Here is a 26,889-nt window from a genome sequence, read left to right as displayed (position 1 = left end):
AAAACTCTGAAAGTATGTTACGAGAGGGATTTTATTTCAGCTGTTCATTTCCAAATGCCTTTAAGACAACAATGTACTGTAGCAAAATTGGCTGTTTCACTACTTCAATTTCAACATGAAATGCATGAAAAAGGAAAATAATTTCAGAAAATAATTAAGGAATGTTCAGAAATATATGTATAACTTGCTAGTAGTTTTACTGCTGTAAAGTGCTCTAAAACTTATATGTACAGACGTGCATTTCTTATTAAGGAATATGTCTAGATTATTGTGGCAGAAAATAGCATCCTATTTTAAGGCTTAGAAAGAAAGCCACTTTTAAATAGTGTATATATGGATGAAATATTGCAATATGAAGCAAGTTCAATAGCCAAAATTCATTAAAGCTTTAGTGCTGAAAATGCCTCTGTTGTCAGAACACAACATTTGGCATTAAGATGAGACACTTGCAAATGGCTTAATATATTGGAAGTAATTCCACTCCTATTGAATTCAAGGAACGCAATGGCAGCAAAACAACTTCATTTTCTGCAAAACGGTTGGTACAGATACCTACCAAGAGCACTGAACCACACCTATGAAAAGGAGCCCACCACCCTCCCGAAGTTACACAGTTACTCTCTCTTCCTATGGAGTGCTAGGGACTGAAGCATATAGCAGGAGACAAAATGAAGCTGACAGCGTTTGCTCATGTAATTTCAAATCTATTAAGTGAGGTACTACTGGAATGTGCCTGCAATATAAGTTTATTTGGCTTTCAAATGAAAAGGACTCCATAAACACTGCACTATAGAATTATTTGTATGTAAGTGCACATTCCAACAAAACTCAGACTGCTTGTAACACACTTAACTGGGGAAACATCTTCTGTAAAAAAGAAAAGGCATCATTCTAATCTTAAATTACCATTAGAAATAAATAGGCAAAAGAAAACCTCAGCTGACAATTTCTTTGTTGCAACACAAAAGCATGGAGATTATGTACCAGCTGAGATGTACTAACTCAAGTAAGAACTTCTGAGCTCTTCTGACTTGAAAGAAACATGAAGAGCTTGTGAGCATATTAGAAAATTTTGCAGTTGATTCCCTAACAATCTAAAACCCACATTTACTAGGGGGCTGACATGCTCTTACTAAGCAAAAAGTGCAAGCCCTCAAAAGTACATTTTAAATACTAGCTTTGTCCCTTCTTAGGTTTCTGGAGAATTCAGGAAGTATGTAGCAGTTTCAGGTTTTGTTTTCAGTTTTGTTTTTTTAGTTTCACCTTCATCCCCAGGAAACAGAAACTCAGCCTCTGCCCTTGATTCAATGCTATTAAGTTTACGCTTACCCAGTCTATTGTATTAAATTTAAATTAACAGAAGCTGCTTAGAACAATAGACAAGCAAACTATTCATTTGACACAAACTTTGGTCTCCTGCGTGGTATTTCACCATGTCTACAGAGCTTTTCCTGAAATTCTTCACCTTTTCTTTAGCTGCTTATCCAGAAGACTGGCTATTTTCTGCCCTCATAGAAGGTTTACATTATTACTAGTTCAGTTGCCACATTAAAGTTGCATCTAACTTGGGCCTAACCCATCTTCATGCGAGTGCTTTTATAAGCAATGATCTACAGGAAAAAAATTATAAATGCAAGTTTAAAGTAAATCTTGCAACACTAAGCAGCATTATAAAATCTTAATACATACTGCTGACAAAAGAATAGAAAATTTATTTATGGATGCATTTGTATTTCAGCTTTAGAACAAGCCTAGCATGTGAAGACCTAGTTCTCCAAGCATTAGTTTGGGATGAAGAATTGTACAGATCTACATCTTTTGAAGATATCGCTTTGAGGTGGGATAAGGAACAAACCCAAAAAGCATTCGGCTAATGACAACCTACTTCCTTACATCTATAATATAACAAAGTAAAATACAGTCTTAATGCCCCATAAAAGCACTTCAACCCTTATTCCTTAGAAGGGCTTCATTTACACACCTCTTCAAACACAAAGATCTATTTGTGTGGCTTATTTAAACCAGGAAAGTTCAAATCTGGGACAGCATCAGCCACCAATAAACAAATTATTCAGATACCAGGGACATAAGATGAAGTGTCCAAAATGACAAAATAGTCGACTTATATCAAATAAGAAACCAAGACTCTGTTATGGCTTCCTGTATTTTGCTATCCCACACTGCCTCTATATAAACCATCTGTGCTACACACACTTCAAGCCATCTTTCAACTATCAACAGGGCTTCTGCAGTAAAACAAACAATTACTAATAGATGTATCTTAGAGACACATTTGAAATCAAAAGGCACAGTGCTCCAGCATTCTGTTATTAACAAAAGATCAGAACAAATCAGCAGAGAATTTTTTCTGAACATCCATTAGTAACAGAATACAGATATGAAAGACAGAGAGGGGGAGCAACATTTGCTATCGCACTCACCCAGACAAGACAACACACATAACACAGAGTCTGGATTGAAAAACTACTTCCAAGTACTCATTCTAAAAGAATTTTGTGATTTTTTTTTTTTTCTAACCAGAATCATGCAAACCAAAGGAAAGAACACAAAAAGCTATTGTCATTTGCACTAGCAGAAAAGTGTAATAAGGCATGATGGAAACAAGTTAACAATGAAACTGCAATCTGTACTGCTAACTGGGCAGTATTAGAAGTTATACAACTTCCCATAGGACTTGGTACCTGCACCCCTTAGCTATTGAAACCAGTAAAAAGTATCAGGCTTGTCAGAAAATAAACCTCATTAGTTTTATTTACAAGAGCAGTTGCAACAGTTGAGAGCCATAGCCTGCTAGATTCAGGGGATCTTATGGACAATTTCTCATAGGTAACTTCCATTCAGAGGAAGACTGGAACATGAGTTAACGTGAGTTCCTCACACAAAAGACACTTCTTAAGTGTAGATTGCTTACAGGAAGAGTATTTAATAAGACAGTCTACAGATTAGTTGTATATCCTGTGGTGAACCTACAATTATTGTCACTTGGGTTAGGAGTATTCACCAGATGCAAGCAACCAGGAAGACAGATCAACAACACAGGAATCGGAGCTGTGTAAGGGGCAGAAGGAACACCCTCTCTCCATTTAAAACACGCTTCCTGCTAGCGTACCTGCTGCCGAAGTACCTCTGGCCTCCTTTTTAGCCTAGCATCCCCGCTCTCAGCTAAAGTGGGAATCAGAAATGACAGCCAATTCTCTCTCTGATTCATAGTACTGCTTGGTCATACCATAAGTAAATCCAGTTTTTAAAGTGGAAAATAACTGCAAACAGGAGATTATGAAATTTGGACTATTACTGCGTGCTCAAAGACAGTACAATTCTTCTGGAGGCGGTGTGCATGTACGTGTGCTAGACATCCCAGAAGAATTAATCTGTGACATAAAAGTCACGGCAGGGCTTGTTCTGCTGAGTATCATCACTCCCCACAACAAAGAAAGCGGGGCTGCACCCTCAGTTACGTCTCTGCAGTTTTACAGCCTTCGCTACAGTCGCACAGTAGGACCCGGAGGCAAATGTAGCTCGCTCAAATGTAACTTCATCCCAGCTACCGAAATGAAGCAACCAGAACCCATCTCAGCTCCAAACGCTGTAACAGACCCCGAGAAAAACCAGAAATTACAACAACTTATTCAGTCAGAAGGCACAAGGCCTGCCGCGGAGCGGACGCCACTCCGAGACAACCCGAAGCCCCGGCGGCACCGACTGCACCCCGCAAACCCTCGCCGGTACCGTCACCGGCAGCCGTGGCAGGCTGCAGAAGGAAAACCCTCTTCACAGAAAGCAGAAGGGGCCGAACAACTCCCGGCTCGCTGCGGGAGACCAGGCAACGGCGGCACCGCCACATTCCCGTCGGAGGGGCCGCCCGGGAGGTGAAACCCGCGCTCACGGGGTCTCGGCCCCGCACCCCCCCCCCCAGCACCACACCGCTCGCCCCGGGCCCCCGCACAGCCCCAGCCCACCCCCCACGAGTGCCCCGGGCCCTGCCCCGGAGCCCTGCCCGCCTCCCCGCTACCCTCGGCCTCGGCTCCTGCCGGGCTGAGCCGCAGGCCCCCGCCCGGCCCCGCTCCCCCCCCGTGCCCCGGCCCGGCCCCGCGCACCCCGGACACCGCCCCGGGCACACGTCGTGTCCCCCCCCCCTCCGCGCCCGCCGTTACCCGGCTCCCTCCCGTTACCTCACCTCGCTCCCCCTGCCCCCCCCACCCCCCATCCCATTCCACCTCCGACACCGGCCGCTCCCGCCGCCCCCCGCGGCCCGGCCTGCCCGCCGGCCGGCGCCGCTCACCGTGTGGGAGTGCAGGCTCTGGCTCGCCTCGATCTGCGCTGTCAGCGGCACCGTGTCGTCCAGCAGCACCTTGCCGGCCGGCGGTTTCTCCATGAAGGCCATACCGGGGCGGGGAACGGGAGCCCGACGCCGCCAACCTGCTTCCCGGGGCAGCTCCCGGCGCGGCCGCCGCTGTCAACACGGCAGCGCCGCGACGCCGCCGCCGGGCCTTAGCGCCGCCGACCGACCGACTGACGACGGCCGCCAGGGGGCGCCGCGCCGCGCCCGCCGCCCGCACGCGCGGCCGTTCGGGGCAGGCCCGCCCCCGGGAGCGAGCGGCGGCGGCGGCGGGGCCCGGTGCGGTCCGTCCCCCGGGATTAATAACGGGGGGAAGGAGCGGGGGTGGTGGTAGAGCGCATGTGACTGCCCGCTGCTCTGCACCGGGCGAGTCGTGCCGCTGCCCAAGTCTTCCGCGCCCGGTGCCCTGCTCCAGGTGGCATGGACGGCTGCGGTAGCTTCAGCGCGGGCTGCGGGAAGGGGATTAGCCCCGAGACACTGCTGGGCTTCCCGGAAAGAGAGTTAAAAGGGCTGGCGCACTTGCTGCTCTTTACCTTTTGGAGGGGTTGCTGTAGTTAAAAGATCATTAAAAAATCAAATAGCATCCAGTATCATCTACTCAATTCGTAGACTTTACAGTTTTGGGGTGGGTTGTTTTTTCCCAAACACAGATTTAAAGTTGTTGTTAAATTTACTTCCACAACCTAACTTTCACTGTAGCAGTGTAAAAAACTATTTCAATACTACTTAGCACTTGGGAACCTACTGCCTGGTGAACAGTTGTCTGCATTGCCTTTTGCCCTTTTACACCACATACGGGAATTAATCTCACTTAAGATGTTGTAAGACTGCAGAGCTTGAGTTTGCCATACACTTCAAACACATAAATAGCCTCGCGTCTCTGTCTTGCAGCTCCACGTTGACAGGAAAATGGGCTGCGTGCTGTGGTTAAGCAGCTAAACCTCGGGCTGGAACAGCAATCTTTCCAAACTACTCCTACAGTTACCCAGGAAGTCACATACAGATTCAATTATGGCCCTAACCCCTCACCTACCATCTTGTCCTCACATTTGATTCATTTTGTTAATAGGCATTAATGTGACAACTTCCCACCTAGAGAGGCAGGTGAACACGGCCTGAGGGAAGAAGCACCCTGCTTTGAGAAACAGTGCTCTGGACGGCAAAAGCCAGCGATCAGGCAGTGACCCAAGGCAGAAGAAAAGGAAATGGGAAGTGAAGCAACTCGTACAGACAAGAAATAAGCAAAGCTCTCACTAAATACTGGTTCCATGTTGCGAACAGGCCAAACCCCATATTTTGAAAACAGAGGGCATAGTGAAGTCAAACATCTTAAACATTACTCCTCCCTCTGATCCAGTTTGACTTAACACCTGGGGTCTGTTGTTACAGTGCAGCTGCACTTAAGAAAAAGACATCACACCCAGACGGTGTAACTGTTTTAACAGCAGCTTTCATCACAGTTTGAGGACAAACTCTTTTCATAGCGAACAACTTTTGAGGTTATTTGCAGTCAAGAAAAGTTACAAATTCATTTCTGCTGCAGAGATGGGGGAGATGTTTTGCCAGAAATTTATATGAGCCCACCAACTGAAGACAGCCTGTGCTTTTACTCCTGATGGTCCCCATCATTCCTGAAAAGTTTCTTAGCGTATAATAATCTTATGTCGGTACTAAAATAATTTAATCCAGATGATTTACTAATGAATTCACCAAAAGCCTACTTTACCAGCAACCAAGGTACTTTCAGTGGGCAAAGGGGAATACATGTTCACGAGTCAGGTAAGCAGAGAGAAGCCATAGTTAGTACTCAACAGAATTGCCCCTGCTTGTCTTCCCCAGAGGAGCATAAGGAGGCAACAAGTACAAGCAGTGACAATACAGCTTTTTAAAAGCTTCCTTCACTCTGCTTCTGGGAGGCAAGCTTCAGAGTCACTTATCATTAAAGATAACTTTTTTGTTTATAATCAGGTTTTGTAAGGTATCTAAAGAATATGGAAGTATTGTGAGAGCCACATCTCCAGCTAAACCAGGCAGAGTATATTGCTTATGTGAAAGCTGACTACTACTTATTTGCAGAGCTAAGGAAGGCTTTACTAGCTAGAACATTGCAAAAGAGCACACTGCACCATCAGCTAGAGCTACCACAGAGATTACAACGGATCTTGCAGTACATGTCAATACCTCCACTTCTGTTCTGCTTGTTAAACACACAGCATTGTCCCCTCCTTCCAGTGTTTGTTAGCAATACAACTACTTTGTAAAGAGGGAACAAGTTTTAACTGAACTTCACTAGTGTGGACTGCGATTTTGCTGAAAAGAACAGCCTCAATATAAGCCCCGCCACTCCAGACTTCCCACTGTAGCAGAGCAAAGGCTTATCTAAACGTGCCACTTTTGTCACAGTAAGTGTCACAGTAGTTCTATTGGTTTCATCGTGGCAGTACGCAGGCAAAAATGAAAAGCTGTAAGTTTAATGCAGTTCTATCAACATTAAGTTTGTGCACTGTCTTTGAAATGTTTTGCAGGGGTTTTTTTGTTGCAAATTTACTGGATTAAGTGATGTTACATAAAAAGACAGAGTCAAAACCAACCATACAGTTCTGGCCTTTATAGTAAAGCAGCATAGGAGCAATAGCTCTAACTCTCTGACACCATGACTTTCACCATCCCTTCCATAACAGTCTTTCCACTTTCTTTGACTTTACATGATACTGAAATGTGTGCAATAGAACCCTTCAATCGTTTAACTTCAGCTGCAGCTATGACTTCTTCACCAGTGTACAAAGGAGCTGGAAATCGGATCTCCTGAGAAAGAAATACACAACCTTGACCAGGCATTTTAGTACCCAGAACTGCAGAAATAAGTCCATTGATCAAAACTCCATGTACGATAGTTCTCCCAAACCTAGATTTCTTTGCAAAATCTTCATTTAAATGCAAAGGATTTGTGTCACCTGTTAAAGCAGAAAAAGTAACAACATCATTCTGTGTAAAAGCTTTAGTAAGTTCAGCTTTGTCTCCAACTTTTATGTGTAAACTCTGAAGTACGGGATGTCCAAGCAGTGAATTGATAACCGTTAGCTTTGTCAAGGCTCTCTGTCGGAAATCCCCTCTAGAAATTCCACACCTGAAGGGCTGCAACATCTCAAGCGACTTCTGCTTCGTACAACCAAACCAACAACCGCATTCAGTCCAAGACTAGTTCTCTACTGTTGCCAGATAACGCAAGAAGAAATGGAGATGCCTAGTTCAGGGGGAAGAAAAAAAAAACCAAAGCAAGAAACAAACTAAAGCATTGAAAAAAAAAAAAAAATCACCATCAAATGCACTCAAAGTTGAAAATACTTAAATTTCCCTTTTACATAAAAAATTAAAAGCTTAAGAGCTATGCCCAAGCAGATTTTTGTTTAGCCATGGCTTCAGAGACAAAGAATTCTTGGAACTCATTTTATTAAGCAGCATCCTCAGGAAAAAATAAGCTCTGGAAGTGCATGTTCATGTATGCATTTTTAAATGAGGTCAGCTGACAGCAACTATTAGAAGAAATGGGGTAGCAGGAATGAAAGATTAGACCAAGATGTGGGCCAAGAACAAAACTTCCCAGAAATTATTTTCTTGCAGATATATTAATGAGATCAGGACTTCTCATTGGAATGAAACCATAAAGTAATGAGACAGGCACTACTGTCACATTTTACAAGATTCATTGTAAGATGGGAATTGCTTAAACGCAGGCCTACACACCTCCATTGAAAAGCATTTCACTCCCAAACCAAGACATTTTTGCATCTAGGCCATCTTTCTATGAAGAGGCAGCGTGCTCAGCTAGCCAGACAACCTTAGACCGAGAACTGACATTTGGGGGTAGCCATCCAGCCCCTGAAGGGCTTTACCTGCAGCACTCGAAAAGCACACCTCCTGTTCTGGTAGAAGCCCAGCAATGTTAGAGCACTCCACAGCTTGACGAGGCCACTAAGTAAGAAGAAAACGAAATATGTTAATAAAATTTGGTTTTCTCAGTTTTCCTGAAGCATAAACATCCTAAATAAAAAACATGTTACATAAAGATTAACAAAACCTTAACGGAGTTTAACAGCAGGTACTTTCACCGATGAGTTCTAGTAGCAAGACTGTGCCCTGAAGGGTTATTGCAATGACTGCAGTCTCTTGTCCTTGACAAACAGAGATACGTACTGTAACCTTTTCAAGTTCACTTTACTGTCCCTGTTCTTGTCCTCTCTGTGCATTTACGTTCCTTCTTCCCCTGAATCACCTCAGCTGTCTTCACAGTAACCATTCTCATCTTTACTATAAAAAGAGATTTAAAGCCACATATTTCAATGGTGCTTAGTTCCTGTCAGACCACTCTGTTTTAAAGCAGGAATAATGTACTGATACATGTAGGTTACCAAATCTTAGTGATTTTTTAATTTATTTTCTGCATGCTCTATGCAGATGTCTGCAAGTTAGGCTTAATTCTTCAAAGACCGTTCTTAGCTTAAGAGTTCTGTTTCCTTATAAAAAATATTTTCATGGCAGTACCTGAAGCGCGTACCTACTGTACCTTACCTGCTAACAACTCTTAATATGGCACACAAGGTTTTTTCCTCATATGTTAAGACATCCACAGGCAAAGCTGCTCCAACCTGTGAAAAAAATACATTATTTAGTAAGTACCATCCTATGCTCTTATAGTTGTTTATAAGCAAGTGAATTCACTACCAGCATGTGACATCATTAAAAGTGTTATAGTTACGCTCAAATCTCACGCGAGTGTTTCAGCTACACCACCACTAGATTTTATACAGGACTCTTCCTCTCAGAACCCTTTAGATAGAAGCCACTTTTAGTTCCACATTACAGCTGGAGAAACAGGGACCCAGCGGTGATGTGACTTGCTTAAAGTCACCCAGCAGCCCTGTAAACAGAGCAAGAATAGTACTGTGGACTTCCCCATCCAAGAAGCTGTTCCCTTCCCACAGTTCTCCTTTTAAAGTCTCCCTACAGCAAAAGCATCGATACCCCAAATTCTAAGAGCCAGATGTGCTGGAGCCACTTGACTGTAGATGCCGAGACAAAACGTACAACTCCAGCTTCGTTAGGAGCAACTTACAACGCGGGCCGGAGAGCAGGTAACGGGTTAACGGAGAGGCAAACCGAAGACACTTACCCTACCTGCGCAGGCCCAGGCCTCCAGGCCGCCTCTTCAGCCCGCCGTCAGCTCCGCCCCTCTCCGACACCGCTCCGCAGCCAGGCGGGCTGATTTCGGGGGGCAGAGCCGACAGAAAACCCACCGCGGAAGCCGGGGGCAGGCCGGCCGCTCCCGCAAAGGCCCTCCTGGGCCCAGCCCCGAAGCCGTCAGCCGAGGGAAGGAGCCCGGCCCCGGCCCCGGTCCCGCCTCACCTCTCCGTGCAGCTCCCTCAGCGCCGACACCACCAGCTGCTTGAACTGCGCGACGCTCGGCCGGGCCCCGCCGTCCGGCAGCTCCCTGCGGGGAAGCAGAGCAGAGAGCAGGCTGGCGGGGCTCCGCGGCGGCGGGGAGCCGGCCGTGGGGGGAGCCGGGTCTCTCTCACACTCACAGGCGGACGCGCAGGTAGTGGTGCTCCGCGGCGCTCCGCAGCACCCGCCGCTCGAAGGTGGCGGCCGGCGGCTTGGCCCCCGCCATCCGCTCTCCAGGCCGCGCTCCACCCGCCGAGCCAATGGCGGCGCGGAACCGCCCGGCTTTCTACGGCGGCCCCGCGGGGTCAGCCCTCCAGAGCGAGTCCCCGCCTCGGCGTCGTCACGGCGACCGGGCGGGGCGAGGGCGCGCGCGGGCGGTAGGCGGCGGGTGGGAGCGCCGTCGCCTCCGGGCCGGCCCGGCGTCCGCGGCCGCCGCCTCCCCCGGGGCCTTCTCCGTCACGCCGAGGCGGCTGCTGGGGAAGGCCGCCGCTCGGCACTGCTTCAGCCGGGGCCGAGGGACGGACGGACGGACCCAGCGGCGCGCTGCCTGGGCTCGGTGACTGCTCTCCGCCGGGCGGGCTGGAAGCGCTGAACCCCCATGCGGGGGAAACGGCCGGTTCCCCGTTATACCGGGGAGGAGAGCAGCCGCCGCTGCCCCGCTGGGCTGCGGGTCGGTGCTTGAGGTCGCAGCGCTGCGCCCTGCCTGCGTGCCCAGAGCCCCTGAGCAGGCCCTGGGGGAAAGGGGAGCGTGGCTTTTCAGATGGAGGAAGGCAACGAGCAGTCTTTGGGTCTGAAATTAATCTCCGGGAAGCTGTGGGAACAGATGGCGTTTCCGAGTGCTGCACGCTAGCTTTTTGCTTCAGAAAGACAAATATGGAGTGCTCCGTAACAAACATGCTGTTGGAGAGGGGCTAGCAGAGAGGATCCATCGCCTCCCCTTTAAACAAATTCTGGTGGTCCTGATGCAGTTCCTGGTGGGGGGTGTTGTCTGGCACCCTAACATGTGACAAACCCTGAGGGCATTGTCCTGTCTTAGCCTTCTGTAATATGTAACATTTTTTAGATATTTATCACCTTGCTGCCCTCTGGCCCCTTCAGGTGTCAGTATCTTCCTTGAAGTGCCCAAAGCTCAAGTACTGTATTCTGGCAGAGGCTTTCTCATGTTGAGCACCACAATCCATCTAAACTACCCTCCCAGACTAATTTAAAAACTGTACATAAAATACTAAATGTTTAGAAATTAAACTTCAGCAAAAGCAAATATTGAGTATTTGAACAGGCAATTTCAGATGTACCAAAGTAATTTCATTTTTAAATTGTTAGTTAGGTTAAAAAAAAAAAAAAGGCAGCTTGCCACATAAAATTCAGTAGCTGTAAGCACAGGCCAGCAATAGACCTTCACGAATATCGTGTTTGTCCTAGGAAGTGAGAACCAGTTAGCACAGTGCTCGAACAATAAATCAGTTCTACGATAATTTGGCAGACACATGAGAGCAGCCAGTTTTATTGGGAGCAATAATATCTACAGAAACTGGTATTATTTTTAAGATATTAGTAAAATTTTATCACCAAACAGCAAAACGTGCTGGTCGGGTAACGTATAAATCTCTTTTGGTTATTGCAATAGGGCAAATGCTGTTGTCCATAAGGCTCTGATAACACAAGCAACAGTAACTCAGGCACTCCGAGTAAATCTAGTTAGCTGCTGTAACGTCCACTCCTGATGTAAGCACTGGGGGGGTTGTGTCAGCTGCAGTAAGTCAATAAAGAGCACACACAGGATTGTACAGGAAGGCTGGACACAACATGTCAGTTTTTTATTAACCAAAAGTGAAGCTGAACCCCAGAGTGGTTTAACTTGTTAAAACCATATATTTATATGGCAGATATTTTTCTTTCATGTTCAACACTATAGTGCAAGAACCAAACTTCGCAGCTGTTCATCCTTTGAGAATCAAGTACTAAATATAAAATGAATTAAAATAAGGGTCCCTCAATGAATCAATTAAAAAAACATTTAACTTAAAAGAACAGACCAATTTTAAGAACTGTCTTATTAAATTCTCCCAAGTGAAAGACCTTTAAAAGCACTTGGAGCCTTGAGGTAGCAACTTTATGCAGAATTTAATTCCCCTCATGCCCCACAGAGCAGAGGAAAATTAGTAGCGCATTATTAGCTCCAGCCAGCTAAGCGGAGTTGAGTGTTCTCCTATGAGGTTAGTGACTTTCTCTTGCATCTTGAAATAGCAGTGTAGTGCTGCAGACCATCAGGAGGAAATCCACAAGGAAGGCCTCTTGAAATAAAATACACGGTTTGAAAAAAGTGAAAATAAGCAGTAATAACAACAAAAATTATCTGGAGTTAAAAAAAAAACCAAAGCGTTTGTATTTTGGCAAGACTAGTTTACAAATACATGTCAACAGAAAAGAAAGAATGGAAGTGACATTCAAAGGGGTTTCGGTTTTTTGCCTTCTGTGCAAAATTGCACTTTGTTTTTAAAGTTTTAAGTTTTGCACTTTTGTTTCTAAAAAAAAGAGAGCACTTTTGCCCTTTTTTGTTCTTTTACATTGTGAAACCTGTGCTGTGACATTAAACAGAAATACCACATGCCAGGATATTTGACCACTGAAAGCTCCTCTCACTGACTTCACAACAATCACAAGCAGGGAATCACAAACAAGAAACTTTTTTCCCCTCTAAGTCTCAAAGACACTATCCTCTTTGCCCACTTTGCTGCTGAGTTCTTTTATTAAAAACTAGATCTCTCTCTACTGCCAATTTCAGAGACTCCACAGCAGATTTACTGAACACTGAGCAGTAACAACAAAAAACCTGGGCTTGTTCTCCACAACAATTGCGATGAACAGTCATAGTGAAAAGGAATGAGCTGAGATACAGTGACACGGGCAGATCTTTACAAACAGGCGCCTCGCTTCACTCCCTGGTCTTGCTATCGCTACTCACGCACTTTCTGACTTTGCTCATCGCTGGTGCTCTAACCAGATACCTGGCAATGTTGAGTATCTTACTACAAGCTTCTCCACTATCTTCATGCTCCAAAATAGTACAGAACAGGCTGGTTAAACCAGACCAGACTAGATGAGGCACACTGCAAACTGTAGCTTTTAAATGGATGAGCCTTCTTACAGGCTCATTCTCTTTCAGCTCAAGGTCAGGTTGCTTCTCTACACCACAGAATGATGTCACACAGATGCAGGATGGCATTGCCCAGTATGCATTTGCTTCAGGGAGTCTAGAGTAAGGTAAAACTTTAAAAGCTTGTTCTTGCTTGCATGGGATCCCAATCTTTTGATTTTATGTTCTCATCCTTTCCTTTGACTTCCAGAAGCCATCAAATCCTCCCTTCCAGGCAGAATTCCCTTAAGAATCTAACAGTAGCCTTGCCTGGTTTTTTGGTTAAGCTTCAGAACAATTGCCAATGTTTGCATATGCTGAGGTATACAGTCCTGTCCTGCAGGGAACCAAAGGCTGTAAGAACCAGAATCCATCTGCAAGGCAACCCAACCTGCCAGACTCCTCTGGATAAAGGAGAGGATATTCTGCCTGGGAGTAACAAAGGCCAGCTGATGATTACTCACAGCAAGTTTCTCTGTAGTTCACATTACAGTTTAGGCAGCACAGAAACTCATACTGGTTTGGAGACCAGTTTATGTCTGGTTCACAGGACAGTCACAAGCTGGCTTCAGAAAGACTCTTGTCTTGGAGCCCAAAGTATCTTAAAGTTTTATCTGTTGTCAATGCAAGGACCTGATGAGTAAGGGAGGTTTCATCTTTTCTTGTTTTTTGTTTGTTGGGGTTTTTTTGTTTGGTTTGGTTTTTAATTCTGTAATCAAAAGAATTCTTTTGTCTTTGGTGTTAAACGTTGGAAGCATGAATGAGAAGCACCGGCTGCTTCTTTGGCTATAATTTACAACAAAAAACCAGCCCAGTAAAGCAAGGGAAATTCACTGTTCTAAAATACATGCAGTTAGAACAGCCACTAGACATCACAACCAGGACTTTAATAATATGGAAACACCTAGTTCAGTGGTGTCCATTACAAATCATTTGCATTATATAAAAATATGACTCCAATTACAGTAACTGGACAACAGCCATTCAAACTTACCAAGTTTGCATCTTACTCATATTGCAGGAACTGGGAGGAGCTCATCCATTTACGGAAAAAAATTGTCCAGAAATCAACTTAAGAGTTGCAGCTAAGCATCTCGTGCCTTAGAGAAATGTCCACTGTGGTAACTAGAAGCAGGAATTCAACATTAGTATCCTTCTATTCTTGCTCATGTGGCCATGAATAAAAAGAGCAGGTTCTGTTATACTAACATCCACAATTAAAATTTTATAACCCCATAAAACGCCAGTAAGTTTTGTATGAGCTGCAGAAGAATGCAAATTCAAAGGGTCACTAGATTTATTACCTGCAAATTCAATGTCTTAATATAAATATTCTGTTCGTACACCATAAAAATGTCCTTCTTATGGTCTGATTCTTATTTAGATAATAGTCCGATAAAATCTCAGCAGTATGCCAATTAAGGTCATTAAAGCTATAGAAATAGAATCTACCTAATAAATGCTGCAAATTTAACAGGTATTTTAGATAAACATAATTAGCTTAGTTATCACTTAAACCAGACTCCTCAAACACACCAACTGCGTAGTTAGCAAAGACATTTGCTTTACAAAGTCAAATGTTGCCAACTTTTGAAAAGTTTAGCAAATCAACATGGTATTTGGAAGCATCCAAGTGTCTAATGAAGTTAGAATACTGTGAAATGTTAGGACTGGGGGGGAAGCTCCTGTAAACAAGTACAGAAGTAGTCTTCATTTAAATTACAAAACATTCACCTCCTTAAAAAGCTTTAAAACTGACCCAGTCGACAACAGCGCCCTGGGAAATCTAGCAGTATAAAGGATCTCTGTAAGCAAGAGAAGGTCATATATTGTGATCTCACCACAATAAAATGTACTCAGTGTCAGGAACAAGGAGCAAATTTGGGGAGATGACAATTATGACACCTTCAGGCCATTTGGTCTGAACCACTGCACTTTTTTGGGCAGCATAGAGTAAAACAATTTTCTTTGCTGCTCAGAAAACACTTAAAATACAGTAATGCTTCATTTTCTGCATTTTGTTGCTAAGCAGACTCTCCCATGTCCCCAGCTTGGTTTACTTGGTTTAAAGAGCTCTACCACCTGCTGCTTTCAGCAGGTAGAAGAAAACTTCAGTGCCACCTTATTAATTGGCTCCATTGATATTTTAACTTCAAACCCAGATGCTACAATTAAAAGCAAATCTGACATTGTGTAAGGAAAGCTTCAGATGAAGGTAATAAGCCTGTATAAAAGGCTCATATTCCACAGGTTGCCTCTGCAGAACAGGCAACCTCCCAATACAGAATCTGATCTGAAAATTTATCCCAACAGTAACACCAGAAGGAAGGAGGCTTCTACATCTTGCACACTTCGGGTTTTGTATCAGGCACTTGAACTGTTGGACGGATGCCATTCTGAACCAAGTAAGTGAACATAGGGTTAGAATCATCTTTAATCTAGGTCTAATAATGAAGTATCAGCAGCAAAGTGGAGGCAGGGAGTGAGCAATCCCTTTGTGCTGAGACTTGTTTATGGTTTCTAAAATGCCCAAGAAGACAGCAGCAGTAACTGTTCCATAGTGTCCGTTTTCCTTGTGAGTTGTGTTGCTGATAGGAGGCTTTTCTGTGTCTTGAACTAAGAAGGCATTGAGGTACCCTGTGCCTAATTCCCTGGATCCAACAGGTCCATGCTAGAGCCAAACATTGCCACCAGCTGCTCCTCATAATGTGTTATATTCCTCTTCATAATGTCCATGCAGGGTCCAAGCAACCTCTCAAATGCTTGCACATCCATGACTGCAAAGGAACAGAAGTGAAAACAAGATCGTTTGTCAATAAGGACACCACACACCAATCTTTTCTGAGCTCAGAACACAGACCTCCAGTCCAACCCATTCGGGTTTGAGGCTTCAACAGAAGCCACAGAAATCATATTTCTGATTTCCCTCTGTACTGTTATTTGGAGAAACAAGATTAATGAAATACACACCTGACCTCAAGAAAAAATACAGAAGCCAAATACACACCACACTGGCATTAAAAGATCACCTGAAAGCTGTGTGTGACAAGCTGTAGACAAGAAGCTGATGCTACTTACCCCTTCAAAGAGTACAGGCCACACAAGCAGAAAAAACAGAATCTGCTGGAAGGAAGGAGCAGTGCTGCTCAGACTTCAGTGTGGAGATCCGCTCCAGCCCATGCTCCTAGCTTCTTGTGTCTGACTGCCGCTTACCAAAAGGCTGCTAGTTTTGAATAGCTGCTCACTCAGGCATGGTCCACAAAACAAGCAAAGACCAAAAACTAGAAATACAGAACATCTGCTTACCTAAACACTTGACCTCCCCAACAGCATAGGCAGAGGCTGCTCTGGGTTTGTTGGTAACGAGTGCAAGCTCTCCAAAATACTGCCCTCTGTGACACCGGGCAATCTCCACTTCTTGGTTAGCTTCTTTACTCGTCATAGTCTGTTAAACAGTACATTTTAATTATTTGCATACAGTTCTGTCTTTGTACAAGGCTGCAGTTAATTCCAGATATCTTACAGATGTGCAACAGCTCATTGGTTTAGGGCTTTTAAACTAGCAATTCCCAAGTCATGCTCTGTACTGGTAGAACACCTTAAGAGCATGTTCAATTAGAAGTTTGATAAGAAAAGCATATGCCAGCCCATGAGTTTTGAGATTGACAGATATTTACTGTTACAGCTTTGGGAACTGCTATTACATTAGCCTAACACAGGTTTTACCATGCACAACATGTTGTTCCCTAAGGCTACTTCAGACTGTACAGAGATCCTTTCAAATGCCAACATCTAGGATGTCACTAGAGATAATAGACCCCAGGTTTTGTCAGTTGCAGTTTTCTATAATCCTAGAATAAAAGTTTCATCTCCACTCTTAAGGCCAGGGAGAATATATCAGGTTAGTTTGTAGAGGAGCAGATAAAAGCAGAAGACTTTCCAACTTCAGTAAAGTGACTTCTGGCCACTTCAGAACAGGTATGGGGATTTACAGTCTACATGACATGAGTGACAACAATAAATATCATAAAATAATATCTTAAAATAAGTCAGGGTAGGCTTTTTCACACCACTTGTATTAATCAATCAAATCAGGGATTCACCTAAAGCCTAATCACCCAATTTGAACTCACCTTGCTTTTAATCAAGATTTTTACTTCACCAGATTCTACAATGTAAAAACAATCTGCTTTATCACCCTGTGAAGAGGAAAAGGTAAAACAATTTATTTTTTAGTTTACTGTAAAAGTATGTATAAATGGTATTAAAGCATTCACTCTGAACTAGGCCTTGTGCAGAAATCTGCTAGAATTGACAAACACTCAAATTCTTAACATTAAAAGGTGACTGGTTAGGTAATACACCAGAGGAACCCACAAGGGAAGGAACTATTAGTACACATCATTCAGTGGGAGGGCAGGTGGAAAGGAAAAAGCAAAGGAGATTGACAATATATAGTAAAATCACTTAAATGCAAATCTTCTGATCCTGAGGGAAGTATCCAATAGTTAGTGAAACTAAACCAGGCCTGGAATTTCCAGAAGCAAGTTTTAATAAAACACCAATTTAGTGACCACATTTCTAGATGTCAGTAGGAAGAAGGATCCATTAAACTAATTATGATCTCAGTCAATCCAGGGTAAGATAGTGGGAGATCAGCAGAACTAAGAATAGCCGTATTTGAGGAGCATGAACATAGTAAGAGGAGGATAGTTTACAGAAAACCAAGTCCACAATGCAAGCCATCTACATGAGGAATGATGCAACAGCTGTGTACAGGTAGTGAGAATGGTAAGGAATAAAGCACTCAATAGCATCATGCCATTAAAGGAAAATAAGAGACATAGAGCAAGTGGGAGAAAATAAAAATTGATAGCCATTTTATATCAAGTTCTAGAAAGATATCACAAGGTGGTGTTGAATAACTGAGTGTGAAATAAAAAAATTTTGGTTTAGTCAAATTCAGCTGTTTCTATAAAAAAGTCACTGTAAGGGTGACTAAGCACTGGCACAGGTTGCCCAGAGAGGTTCTGAAGTCTCCATCCTTTTGGATGTTCAAAAGCCATCTGGACATGGTCCTGGACAACTGGCTCTAGGTGGCCCTGCTTGAGCAGGGGGGTTGGACAAGGTGACCTCCAGAGATCCCTTTGAGCCTCAACCGTTCTGTGATTCTGTGAGAGTTTCTAGAACCTTTTTCATATCTATTTAAACTGCATCAGGTTGCAGACCTTCAACAGATTGTAGTTTACATCTGCTCTGGAGAGCTTTGCCAGGACTTAGTATTTTGAAAGTTTTACCTGTGACAGAGAGGACTTTCCCCCTCTATACCAATCCTTGTGGGCTTGGTATAGGACTGGAAGTCAGAGTGGAGAGCCAGCACGTGCCTCCTGCTATGAATCAGAAGCAAAGGGACTAAAGGCTTCAGGGAGACAGAGGCTAGATAAGGAACTGGTAAGGGAATGGGAGTGGCTCAGGAAAAAAAAAAAAAAAAAAGTGAAACAATGTGAGGAGAGAGATAAATCTGACATTAAGTCAAGTGGGCAAGGATGAATGTAATGGGAAGGATGGAGAGAGATGATTACAACTTGAGTATGAAACATGGGCTAGGAGAAGATGATGCAAGATTTAAACATGGACTTACAGAAGAAGTTAGTCCCTTAGCTAAGCTTCCTGGGGATGGTCATAAACCATCCAGCGCAAAATTTTTCGTTCACTGTTGCCATCTATCACAACATGAACTAATACACTCAGCACACTTCTGAAAGTAAGTACTGAAAGAGTACTTATTTAAAAGAATTAAAACAGTGGGAGACATCCTCATAACACCAGCAGGCACTAACAATTTAAGTGCTTTAAAGTATACTGCCCTTACCTGAAGGGTCAAATTCCAGAAAGATCATTAAAATGTAAAATTATCCATGAGAGAAAAGGGGCTTTACGGTATTGGTGCAACTGCTGTAATGTAAAAGCTATCACATCTTTTCCAAGCACAAAATTTCATCATCTTTAGCAGTGTATTACCATCACCCAGACCTATCCAGACTATTAATCCTCCTTTTAAGGGTAATTACATCCTTGTCCTTAATTCAGTTATTACAAAAGATTAAAACCAACTGCATAATTGGATCACTGATTGCGTGGATTCCCAGTTCTGAGACTGATTAATAAGCTTTGGTTTTGCCGAGTTCAGTTTTCTCAGGGTCTTAAGCAACAAGATTTTCAACTTATAAAATTGAGGGTATTTTTGGAGAGAAATAATTTGGTGGTATTTGCTTATCAGCAAACTAAGGTTTCCTGCATTCAGTTATCTGACATTCAAGGTAATAAAGATTAATTATTCAAGACTTTATCAAGGAGTCATATTCTGTTTATAAAACAAGACGGTGGTTGTGATCAAAAGCCTGCAATTTCAGGTAAGCCAGGGACTTTCTTGCATTAACTTTTATTTGAACAAGAGCACTTTTGCAACAAACAAAGCAACCCCAAGCTAAACTTGATGCAAAATTCCAGTGTTTCATCAGTAACAGTGTTCCAAAAAGTTACTTGTGTCACAGCCAAAAAAATCCCACAGCTTTAGCTTGAGTTTGTCCAGCTTCATGTTCTACCACTCTGGCCTTGATCTATTACAGCAGACAAAAGATACACCAACAACCAACAGCTGTCAATTGAAGCCAGACTACTCCACCATTGAAATACTCTTTTTAAGAGCATCAGGAAAAACAGTGGTTTTAATTAACCCTGATAGTTTCTTAGAATAGTTAACTGAGTTGAGTCCAACTAGGGAATATTCACAATTACTTCATTTACTTTCATCCAAATCAATCATACTCCTGTTGAATTTTTTGGTTTTGTTGTTTAGTCAGACCTAGGAATTAGAGATGCCTTTACTACATGCTTGTGATTCCTTGTTTAACCTGGTCATAGGTGCCTATGAAAAGTCTAGCTGGGGGCTTTCATGGAAAATTGCATAGACAGACATTTAATTTCAGCTTCTTAAGGCATACTCCTCTTGAAACCTTGCAAAGACCATTTATAAAAAACAAACAGATGAGAGAAGAAAAACTCAGAAGCAAAAGTAATAAATTTGTAGCAAAAAGACATACTGGCCATTCCCCAAACATTCAAGAAGTGGTTAAATAAACGAGAAGTATTAAAAGAATAAGTGCCGAGTTGGTCCAAGTAATAGGATTCTATAAGTCAATTCAGAATAGGAAAAAAGCAGCAGAGAAAGGAGAATGACAAAGAGAAATTTAGACTTCAAGTACCTGAGAAATGATACGTTCCCCATTTTGGTACACTTTCTCCCCTATAACATCCACTATCTTCATTCGCTCTGATGCCTGGAACAAAGAGGAAAATTAAACATATTCATCTATTATAGTATATCTCTGGTAAACTTTGTAGTCTTGAAATGAAGAGGCATTCCCTAGACACACAAACAACAGTAGCTGGGTACTGAAAAATACAGCCCTTATAATGACATTGTCATACTGCACCACAGCTTTCAAGACTACCATAATCAATAGGGAAAGAAAATTGTCTAGTGTCCCATCCGTGTGCTTTTCTTACCCCCAAAGTTAAATAACTGATTTGGTTGGTTTAGAACAAAGAAAAAAAAAAAATCACTTCCTCTAAGATTCAGTTGAAATTTGAAGAAAACACTCAGAAAAATGTCATAAACTTCCTAAGAACAAACTTCAATGAGAAACACCAGCAACACATTTTCAAAATATTTTAATCACCACACTTGAATATGTGGGGGGTTTTGTGTCCCAGAACTCATTCTTAAGAGTGGAGAGAGGAAGCGGTATGAAAAGGATACCAGCATAAGCAGGCACCGCAACAGGATGCCCAGCAGCAAGGGCAGCAAAGAGGTACTAATCTGACATGCAATGGAGCATGCCTGAGTCTTCATGAACAGGAAGGGAGAAAGAACAGTTAAATTTATCTCCAGTGTTTCCCACTGCCCATCTAGAACACTGCAAAACAGTTTTATTGCTTCAGAGCAGTGTAAAAAACATATTAAAGAAAGGAAGAAAATCCTACAGTTAAAATTAGTTTCTCCACAGATGATTCAGTTGTAATCCATTCATTCCACAAATGCACCTTAATCTAGCCCATGTTTGAGAAACTTAATTCTGATCCACGCATGATTCAACTGCAGTGTGTCATGCAAAAAGCCAACCAGTGCTAATGAGTTATTTTTCTATATCTTTAAATATTTATGAGTCATTTTTGTGCTCAAGTCACACTGATGGAACTAGTTTAAGCTAGGCACTGAGGGAGAAGGTGGTGTGCAATTTCACCCCTTCCACAGCTACCAGTGTATGTCCAAAATAATATGTATTAGAGGTTGCTCTTCACACCTAATGATACTTTGCAATTCTATAATCATCTCTCAAAGGGATTAAAAGCTCTTCTCAAATACTAAAGATTAATGCTGAAAAATACTCTTATGATGAGAAAACAAAGAAAAGCTAAGTTATAGTGCAAAGCAAAGACAGACACGTACTAATTACAAAGCAGTTTGGTATGGCTCCAAAAGCCCTCTGAAGATACAGGCTGAATCAATAGCTTAGAAGTGACAATTTACACATTGTTCCTGAAGTCATGCACCACACACATCAGCATGACATCTGTCATTTTGTTCCTAGGTAGCAGTGCTTCCCTTTAGCCTATTCTTAGTTCACCTCCTACATACCTGTTAAGGTTAAAGCAAGACCTACTAAGGCCCACATCTTTGGCTCAAATTCAAAAACATTCATGGCTGATAAAGGCCAAATATCCCAGTGATTGTATCATTACTTCAATATCACACCCTCAAAGGAAACCACAGCCCTGAGTTCCAATTTGCACTTTCATACCCGTTCTCTGACGTATTTATAGATGTTTTTTGTTTTGTGGGTTTTTTGTGATTTTTTTAAATCTTTACACAGACTGAGATAAAAATCAGCAAATCGCTTACCGTGCATAAAAGATATGAAAAAAAAATAGTGTACAACTTCAACAATGCAAATTAAGTTGTACAGTAAACGTGATTCCAAAGTAGCTCTTCAAATTTTGTTCTAAGCAAAAATGACACAGACATCTGATATAGCAGAAACACTGACTGCGAAGCTAATGCTAATACAAGAATTTGATGCAGATGTTTCCGAGAGGCTTTACCTCCAAGGATTTAAGAAGGGGCACAGACTCAATAAATAATTCATATGTCTTCCTCTTCTTTGCATTGTTTTTCAGTATAATTCTTCTGAACGTCACTCGATCCTGCAAGAAACAGCACAGAGAAATACATTATTCCTCTTCACTAAAATGCTCCCTGTTTAAAAAACTGACAAACATGAACTAATATTTGCAACAAACACTGAGTTTGAGAAGCCAGCTGTTAAAACTACACCATATCCATCGCAGTGGTGATCATAACAGCTCTTGTGAGAGTACTTGTTGCAATAACAAATTTAAAAACAGGGAGCTGTAAGACCTGGTCCTTCTCAGATAAGCATTTAAGAATTCTGTTTTTAGTCTATCTTGTACTGTTTTTCAGGGTTGAGTTTTTGGGGTTTGTTTGGCTGGCTGTTAATATATCTTTCAGGCTTACACACACAATGAAGAAATTACACTCTTCTTGCTGAAGCCCCTAGAATTGGAATTTCCAACACTTATTTGTTAAGGCAACTGCAGGACTAAGTCTGAATTGGATTCTCCTCTACTTGAGTCAGGGATTTCAAAAGTAAGTTGAATATTTATACTGGTCTCAAATAGATCAGGAACAGAATATCAAACAGCAACAGGCTGTTTCACTCCTCCACCTTCTAGGATCCGAGAGCCAGCTTTTTGCAATAACTGTTTCCGAATTGCTAGCTGTCCACATGTACCATAAGCACCTTCCTGATGGAAAAACTATTTGGATTGTTTTTGAAGCCCAAATATTGGGCAAGATTCCCGCCCAGCCCCTGCCACCCCTCCTGCTCTGATCTCTTCCCCAGGCAGCAGCTAGTGCTGTGCAGGCTCCGTGGCCGCTGGGCGGCACTACGTGCCCGAGTGAAGGCAAGCTCGCCCAGTTAACCACAGCTCCTGCCTCGGTACCTGCAACGGCAGACATATTTGAAGGTTTATTGTCAGAGATCTTAACGAAATGCTTTTTATTTCCACACAGAAGAGGCAGGGCTCCACTACTGGCAAACACCGATGAGAAAGGCCACAAGAGAGCTGAAACTAAACAGCACGTCCAGGCTAAGGGGAAGGGCACTTGCCCACCAGGTATTTTTGTTAGTGTTTGCATGACAATAATGCCCACGGTCCCTGTTGGGATCAGCACTAAATTATGAACAGAGCACGAGTTGCAGAGTTTACCTTACACAACATGAGGCCATAAGTGTAAAAAGCAAAACCAAAAAGTCAGAGGAAAGGAGTGGAAATTTGGTTAGGAAAATGGTATCAAAAAACCCAAAACTTTTAAGTTTACATATATACCAATTTGCAGAAACTTCCGAAGCCCTGAGAGCCACTCGTCTGGATCTCATTTTCTGAAAACATCAACTGATACCTCCTTAGCAGCGATATTTTCAGGTGAAGAGGTATTGTCAAGCAAGTGAACAGTTTTATGGGATTCAGGCTGCAAATACTTGTAACTTGAAACGATGACTGATACAGGTGACACTACTGGAATATAAAAGTTGAAGGAGGTGAAAGATGAAGGGAGGAATGGTATTACTCCAGAGGAGAACAAGAGATGATAAAGCACGAGGGATTGTTTTATCTTTATTTTTTAAAATAGGTTCTTCAGTTACAGAAGTCTCTTCAAATGTACACGTTTGGAAAAGCAGAAAGGTACAGAAACAGTCAGGGGAATTGCAAAAGCATAAAAAATTCAGAATTCATTTGTTTGAGAATATCAATGACAGAGGAGAAGCAGCAGTATTTGAACAAAAAAGGCAGAGCAGTGAAGGAAGCGTGTGTGATCGTGAGGTTTTCCCCAGACATGTTCTGTAGCAAAGGCTGAGGACATTTCTCTGCTCCAGAAGAGACCCACGTTTGATAACTGCTTTGTGCCTGAGCCTTCCAGGCTTTTTTGTTGGCCTAAGTCTGCAATGCAGCAGGAGTAATCCACATTTCCTAAACGGCAGATAACCCATGAGCTTTAGCGATGACTTCTGCAGACTAATAAAAATATGTTTACATTACATCAGGCACAACATAGTACAATAAAACATGGCAACAACAGAATAACTAGAAGAAATAATGGACGTTTTAGGCAGGAAAATGCAGCCTTAGTTAATAAAATATCCACAGGACAGATGACTAGCAAGAGGTCCCCCTTCAACTACACCTTGCTAATTAAGTGAATGTAATCACAGAAAAAAAACCCCCAAATTTAACCCAACTTGTGCAGTTCATTTCAGAGGCAAACTGGAACAAAGAATCACCTTCTCATTTTCTTCCTTTTATGAATGAGCTCAGTTTGTAGGTAGCTGCTTCATTCTGTCTTGTTCAAGAAATTAGATTCTGACACTACTCCCTGGTTGATTTACCAAAATCTTTTCTTTCAGCTCACAAAGAAAAGGGACGTCAGAAATCAGTTCTCTCAGCATGCGCAGAGATTGCATAAGCACACTGTGTGTAGCTGCTTATCAGTCCTACAATCAAGGTCACAACACATGGTCAACCCCCAGCGATAGTTGCCGAGGAGCCCAGTGCACACAGAAAGCATACAACACTTTTGGCTTCAAAGGCTTTGTTGATCACACAATCAGGTTATCATGTGATCCCTCACAGATGAGTAAGAGAGCACTGTGAAAATAACCCTATCCAAATAGTACAAAGAAAAGAACTAAAACAGGAAACTAATGTCTACAGCTTCACATTCAACACTGCTGGGCTAGAGACAAAGCAACACCATCATTTAGCTGGGTATCTCATAGGTCATGCTGACCTGAGAACCTCTTCCAGGGTAACACAAAGGGACCAGAAACATCATGACAGTTTATTTTGAAGGAAAACAAATCTTTGGGCAGTTTTCCTAGCTCTTCAAATTACTGACATCCTCAAGAAGGTATTTAACACCTTCCCATTCCCCTTAAAGCAGACAAAATGGTAGGAAGGTGAGTTGAAAACAAAGAACGTCATTTAGATATTGTTTCTCCCTCCCATAAAATACGTGCATTAATGCCTCCACTGTCCTCTGCAGGATGAACACAGAACCAGGGTTTTTTTTCCCCTAACAAAAGCCACAATTACAGCAAATGCAAAATAATAAAGGGACAGATAAAACTAGTGATGTAGTTTTTACAGAAAAGTTGTTCTAGAAAGGTGGCCAAAAAGATTTGCACAATGGATCTCTTATGCCAGGAGGTGAGATAACAGATCATGATAAAACAGCTATTAGCACAAGGAGCCATACCAAGAGAAGCACTGCAAGTTAGTGTTTAAAATAGTATGCGAGAGCAACTTTCTTTCCTTACCAGTCCCCAAAGGGCTCCTTCTGTTGTGGCAACAATGGTGGCAGCTCTAGGAGTGTTGTACATCAATGCCAGTTCCCCAAAACTGCCATGATTATCATAGCGGCCCACACAGCGTGACTGGTTGTCTTTTGCTACAATGATATCATACAATCCCCTGGAAAACAATGGAATAGACACTTTTTATTAGACAACATTCCAGTACAAATCATAAAAACAGCTTTTTGCTGCTATACAAATAGTCCTCCTACTGCTGGGTGAGATGGAACATGCTTTATCAACCTTTCCAATTGCCTGATACTAAGCTGCTTCTATCTACACTATTTTCACAATAATTCTCTCTTAATAAAGCATTTCACTCCTGATAGATCTGGGCAAGATCCACTTGGTTCCCTCTGCACAGTATTTTCACATTGCTATTGTAAATGTTCTGGCCAGGATGATAGGTAGTTTCATTGTCTTTAACAGTATTTGTCTTTTCACAGCATGTGTTATCCAGTGAGGCCTCTTTAGAGTGACTTGGATCCATCTATACCCATTTTCTCAGTGACAGCGTTGCTGCAGTACCTTTGGGATACACTCAGTCCAACTGCTCATCTGCTCCTACAGTTTTGCCTCAACTCCAGCTTAAGGGTATGTCTATATCATAACCCCAAGATCCAACTGTAGCTTGTATCTGCATATGCCCATGCTAGATTCAAACTATCCAGCTCTTGTATGGACAACAGTGATGCCATAGAAGCACAAAGATTACAGAAAGGGCCTTTCTTTCCATACCTAAGACACTAACTGAGTTTTGCAGTGCAAACTCACTAGACTTACTATGAGCAGCACGTAGTGATCTTCAAGCTGTAGGATTTCAAGCTAGTTCAGGAATGTTATACATGCCACATCTCCACACTTTAGCACAGATGTCCAGAGGCAACCATTTCTCACCTGGTATTTGTCTAATAGCTCCCTTATGACCAAAACTTTTATTGCTCAGTTCAACTTCATACCATGCTGGAACTCCAAGCATGCTGACAGTTGAACCAACCAATTTTATCACCATTTTCATGGAGGTGTGGCTACTGAAGAACACAGGTTACAGCACGCAGTGTTGGAACTTGAAGAGCATCCATTCGACTCTCACAAAGCTCTGTGTGCTGAGGTGACACTGTAGGATGCACAAGCTTAGGAAGCATGGGTAAGTAACTTCCAGCAGTTTTGCAGAACATACAGGTTCCACTCTAGTCACACTGGCTTCAAATTGAAGCAGCCAAGCTAAAAGGTTTTTAATTTCTTTTTTTCCTTCGTTATAGCTCACTTCTAGAAACAGGAAGGCTCTCTAAAACTGCTGACCTCTAGCCAGGATCTCTGAACAGATCAAGAGGAAAACGTTCAAGTACCAGAAGCCTCCTTGTACTTCTTGTTCATTGGGATCTGTAACCTTTAAAATGGAAAGGCCTCCTCACCCTGTTCTCCAAGAGGCACACTTCCTACATTATAATGAAGTT

The 26,889-nt window shown here is 42.7% G+C and overlaps 4 protein-coding genes across 16 annotated transcripts in view; all 4 read right to left on the bottom strand.

The window, feature by feature from the left end:
• Positions 1-4,520, bottom strand: part of PXK (PX domain containing serine/threonine kinase like) — a 37,475-nt gene extending 32,955 nt beyond the window's left edge. For 7 of the 13 annotated variants that reach the window (XM_052775948.1, XM_052775950.1, XM_052775945.1 and 4 more), the window contains exon 1: positions 4,304-4,520. In XM_052775948.1, coding sequence (XP_052631908.1) covers positions 4,304-4,405 — 102 coding nt within the window. In that variant the 5' untranslated portion in view covers positions 4,406-4,520. Of the gene's footprint in view, positions 1-3,130; positions 3,245-4,303 lie in introns of those variants that run through there. The other 6 variants (XM_052775941.1, XM_052775939.1, XM_052775938.1 and 3 more) reach the window with 6 other exon arrangements.
• A 2,291-nt stretch (positions 4,521-6,811) lies between these two features.
• On the bottom strand, positions 6,812-7,504 carry HTD2 (hydroxyacyl-thioester dehydratase type 2). Its single transcript, XM_052775959.1, has one exon. The coding sequence runs from the start codon at positions 7,502-7,504 to the stop codon at positions 6,998-7,000; it is 507 nt and encodes a 168-aa protein (XP_052631919.1). The 3' UTR covers positions 6,812-6,997.
• On the bottom strand, positions 7,362-10,135 carry RPP14 (ribonuclease P/MRP subunit p14). Its single transcript, XM_052775960.1, has 5 exons — positions 9,940-10,135; positions 9,764-9,848; positions 8,930-9,006; positions 8,254-8,332; positions 7,362-7,604 (listed from the first exon to the last, which is right to left on the bottom strand). Exons 1-5 carry the CDS (start codon positions 10,023-10,025, stop codon positions 7,548-7,550), a joined length of 384 nt encoding a protein of 127 aa, XP_052631920.1. The 5' UTR covers positions 10,026-10,135; the 3' UTR covers positions 7,362-7,547.
• Positions 10,136-11,581: 1,446 nt separating this feature from the next.
• The window catches only part of PRKAR2A (protein kinase cAMP-dependent type II regulatory subunit alpha), a 69,330-nt gene continuing 54,022 nt past the window's right edge, over positions 11,582-26,889 (bottom strand). Inside the window, exons 6-11 of the mRNA XM_052775951.1 lie at positions 25,397-25,550; positions 22,101-22,202; positions 20,201-20,275; positions 17,069-17,134; positions 16,242-16,380; positions 11,582-15,712 (exon numbers count right to left, since the gene is read on the bottom strand). Coding sequence (XP_052631911.1) covers positions 15,579-15,712; positions 16,242-16,380; positions 17,069-17,134; positions 20,201-20,275; positions 22,101-22,202; positions 25,397-25,550 — 670 coding nt within the window. The 3' untranslated portion in view covers positions 11,582-15,578. The remainder of the gene's footprint in view (positions 15,713-16,241; positions 16,381-17,068; positions 17,135-20,200; positions 20,276-22,100; positions 22,203-25,396; positions 25,551-26,889) is intronic.

This window comes from Harpia harpyja, chromosome Z, assembly GCF_026419915.1.
Source record: "Harpia harpyja isolate bHarHar1 chromosome Z, bHarHar1 primary haplotype, whole genome shotgun sequence".
In the NCBI taxonomy this organism is placed as follows: domain Eukaryota; kingdom Metazoa; phylum Chordata; class Aves; order Accipitriformes; family Accipitridae; genus Harpia; species Harpia harpyja.
The sequence above is the reverse complement of the archived record's forward strand: the minus strand, read 5'-3'. Positions and strand labels throughout refer to the sequence as shown.

Coding starts and splice junctions, on each gene's coding strand:
- HTD2 (XM_052775959.1), bottom strand. CDS start 7,504: ATGTTGCAGCCCTTCAGGTGTGGAATTTCTAGAGGGGATTTCCGACAG.
- RPP14 (XM_052775960.1), bottom strand. CDS start 10,025: ATGGCGGGGGCCAAGCCGCCGGCCGCCACCTTCGAGCGGCGGGTGCTG. Junction 9,849..9,939: donor CACTACCTGCGCGTCCGCCT/GTGAGTGTGAGA, acceptor GCTTCCCCGCAG/GGAGCTGCCGGACGGCGGGG. Junction 7,605..8,253: donor GTGCTTTTCGAGTGCTGCAG/GTAAAGCCCTTC, acceptor CCCCTGAACTAG/GCATCTCCATTTCTTCTTGC.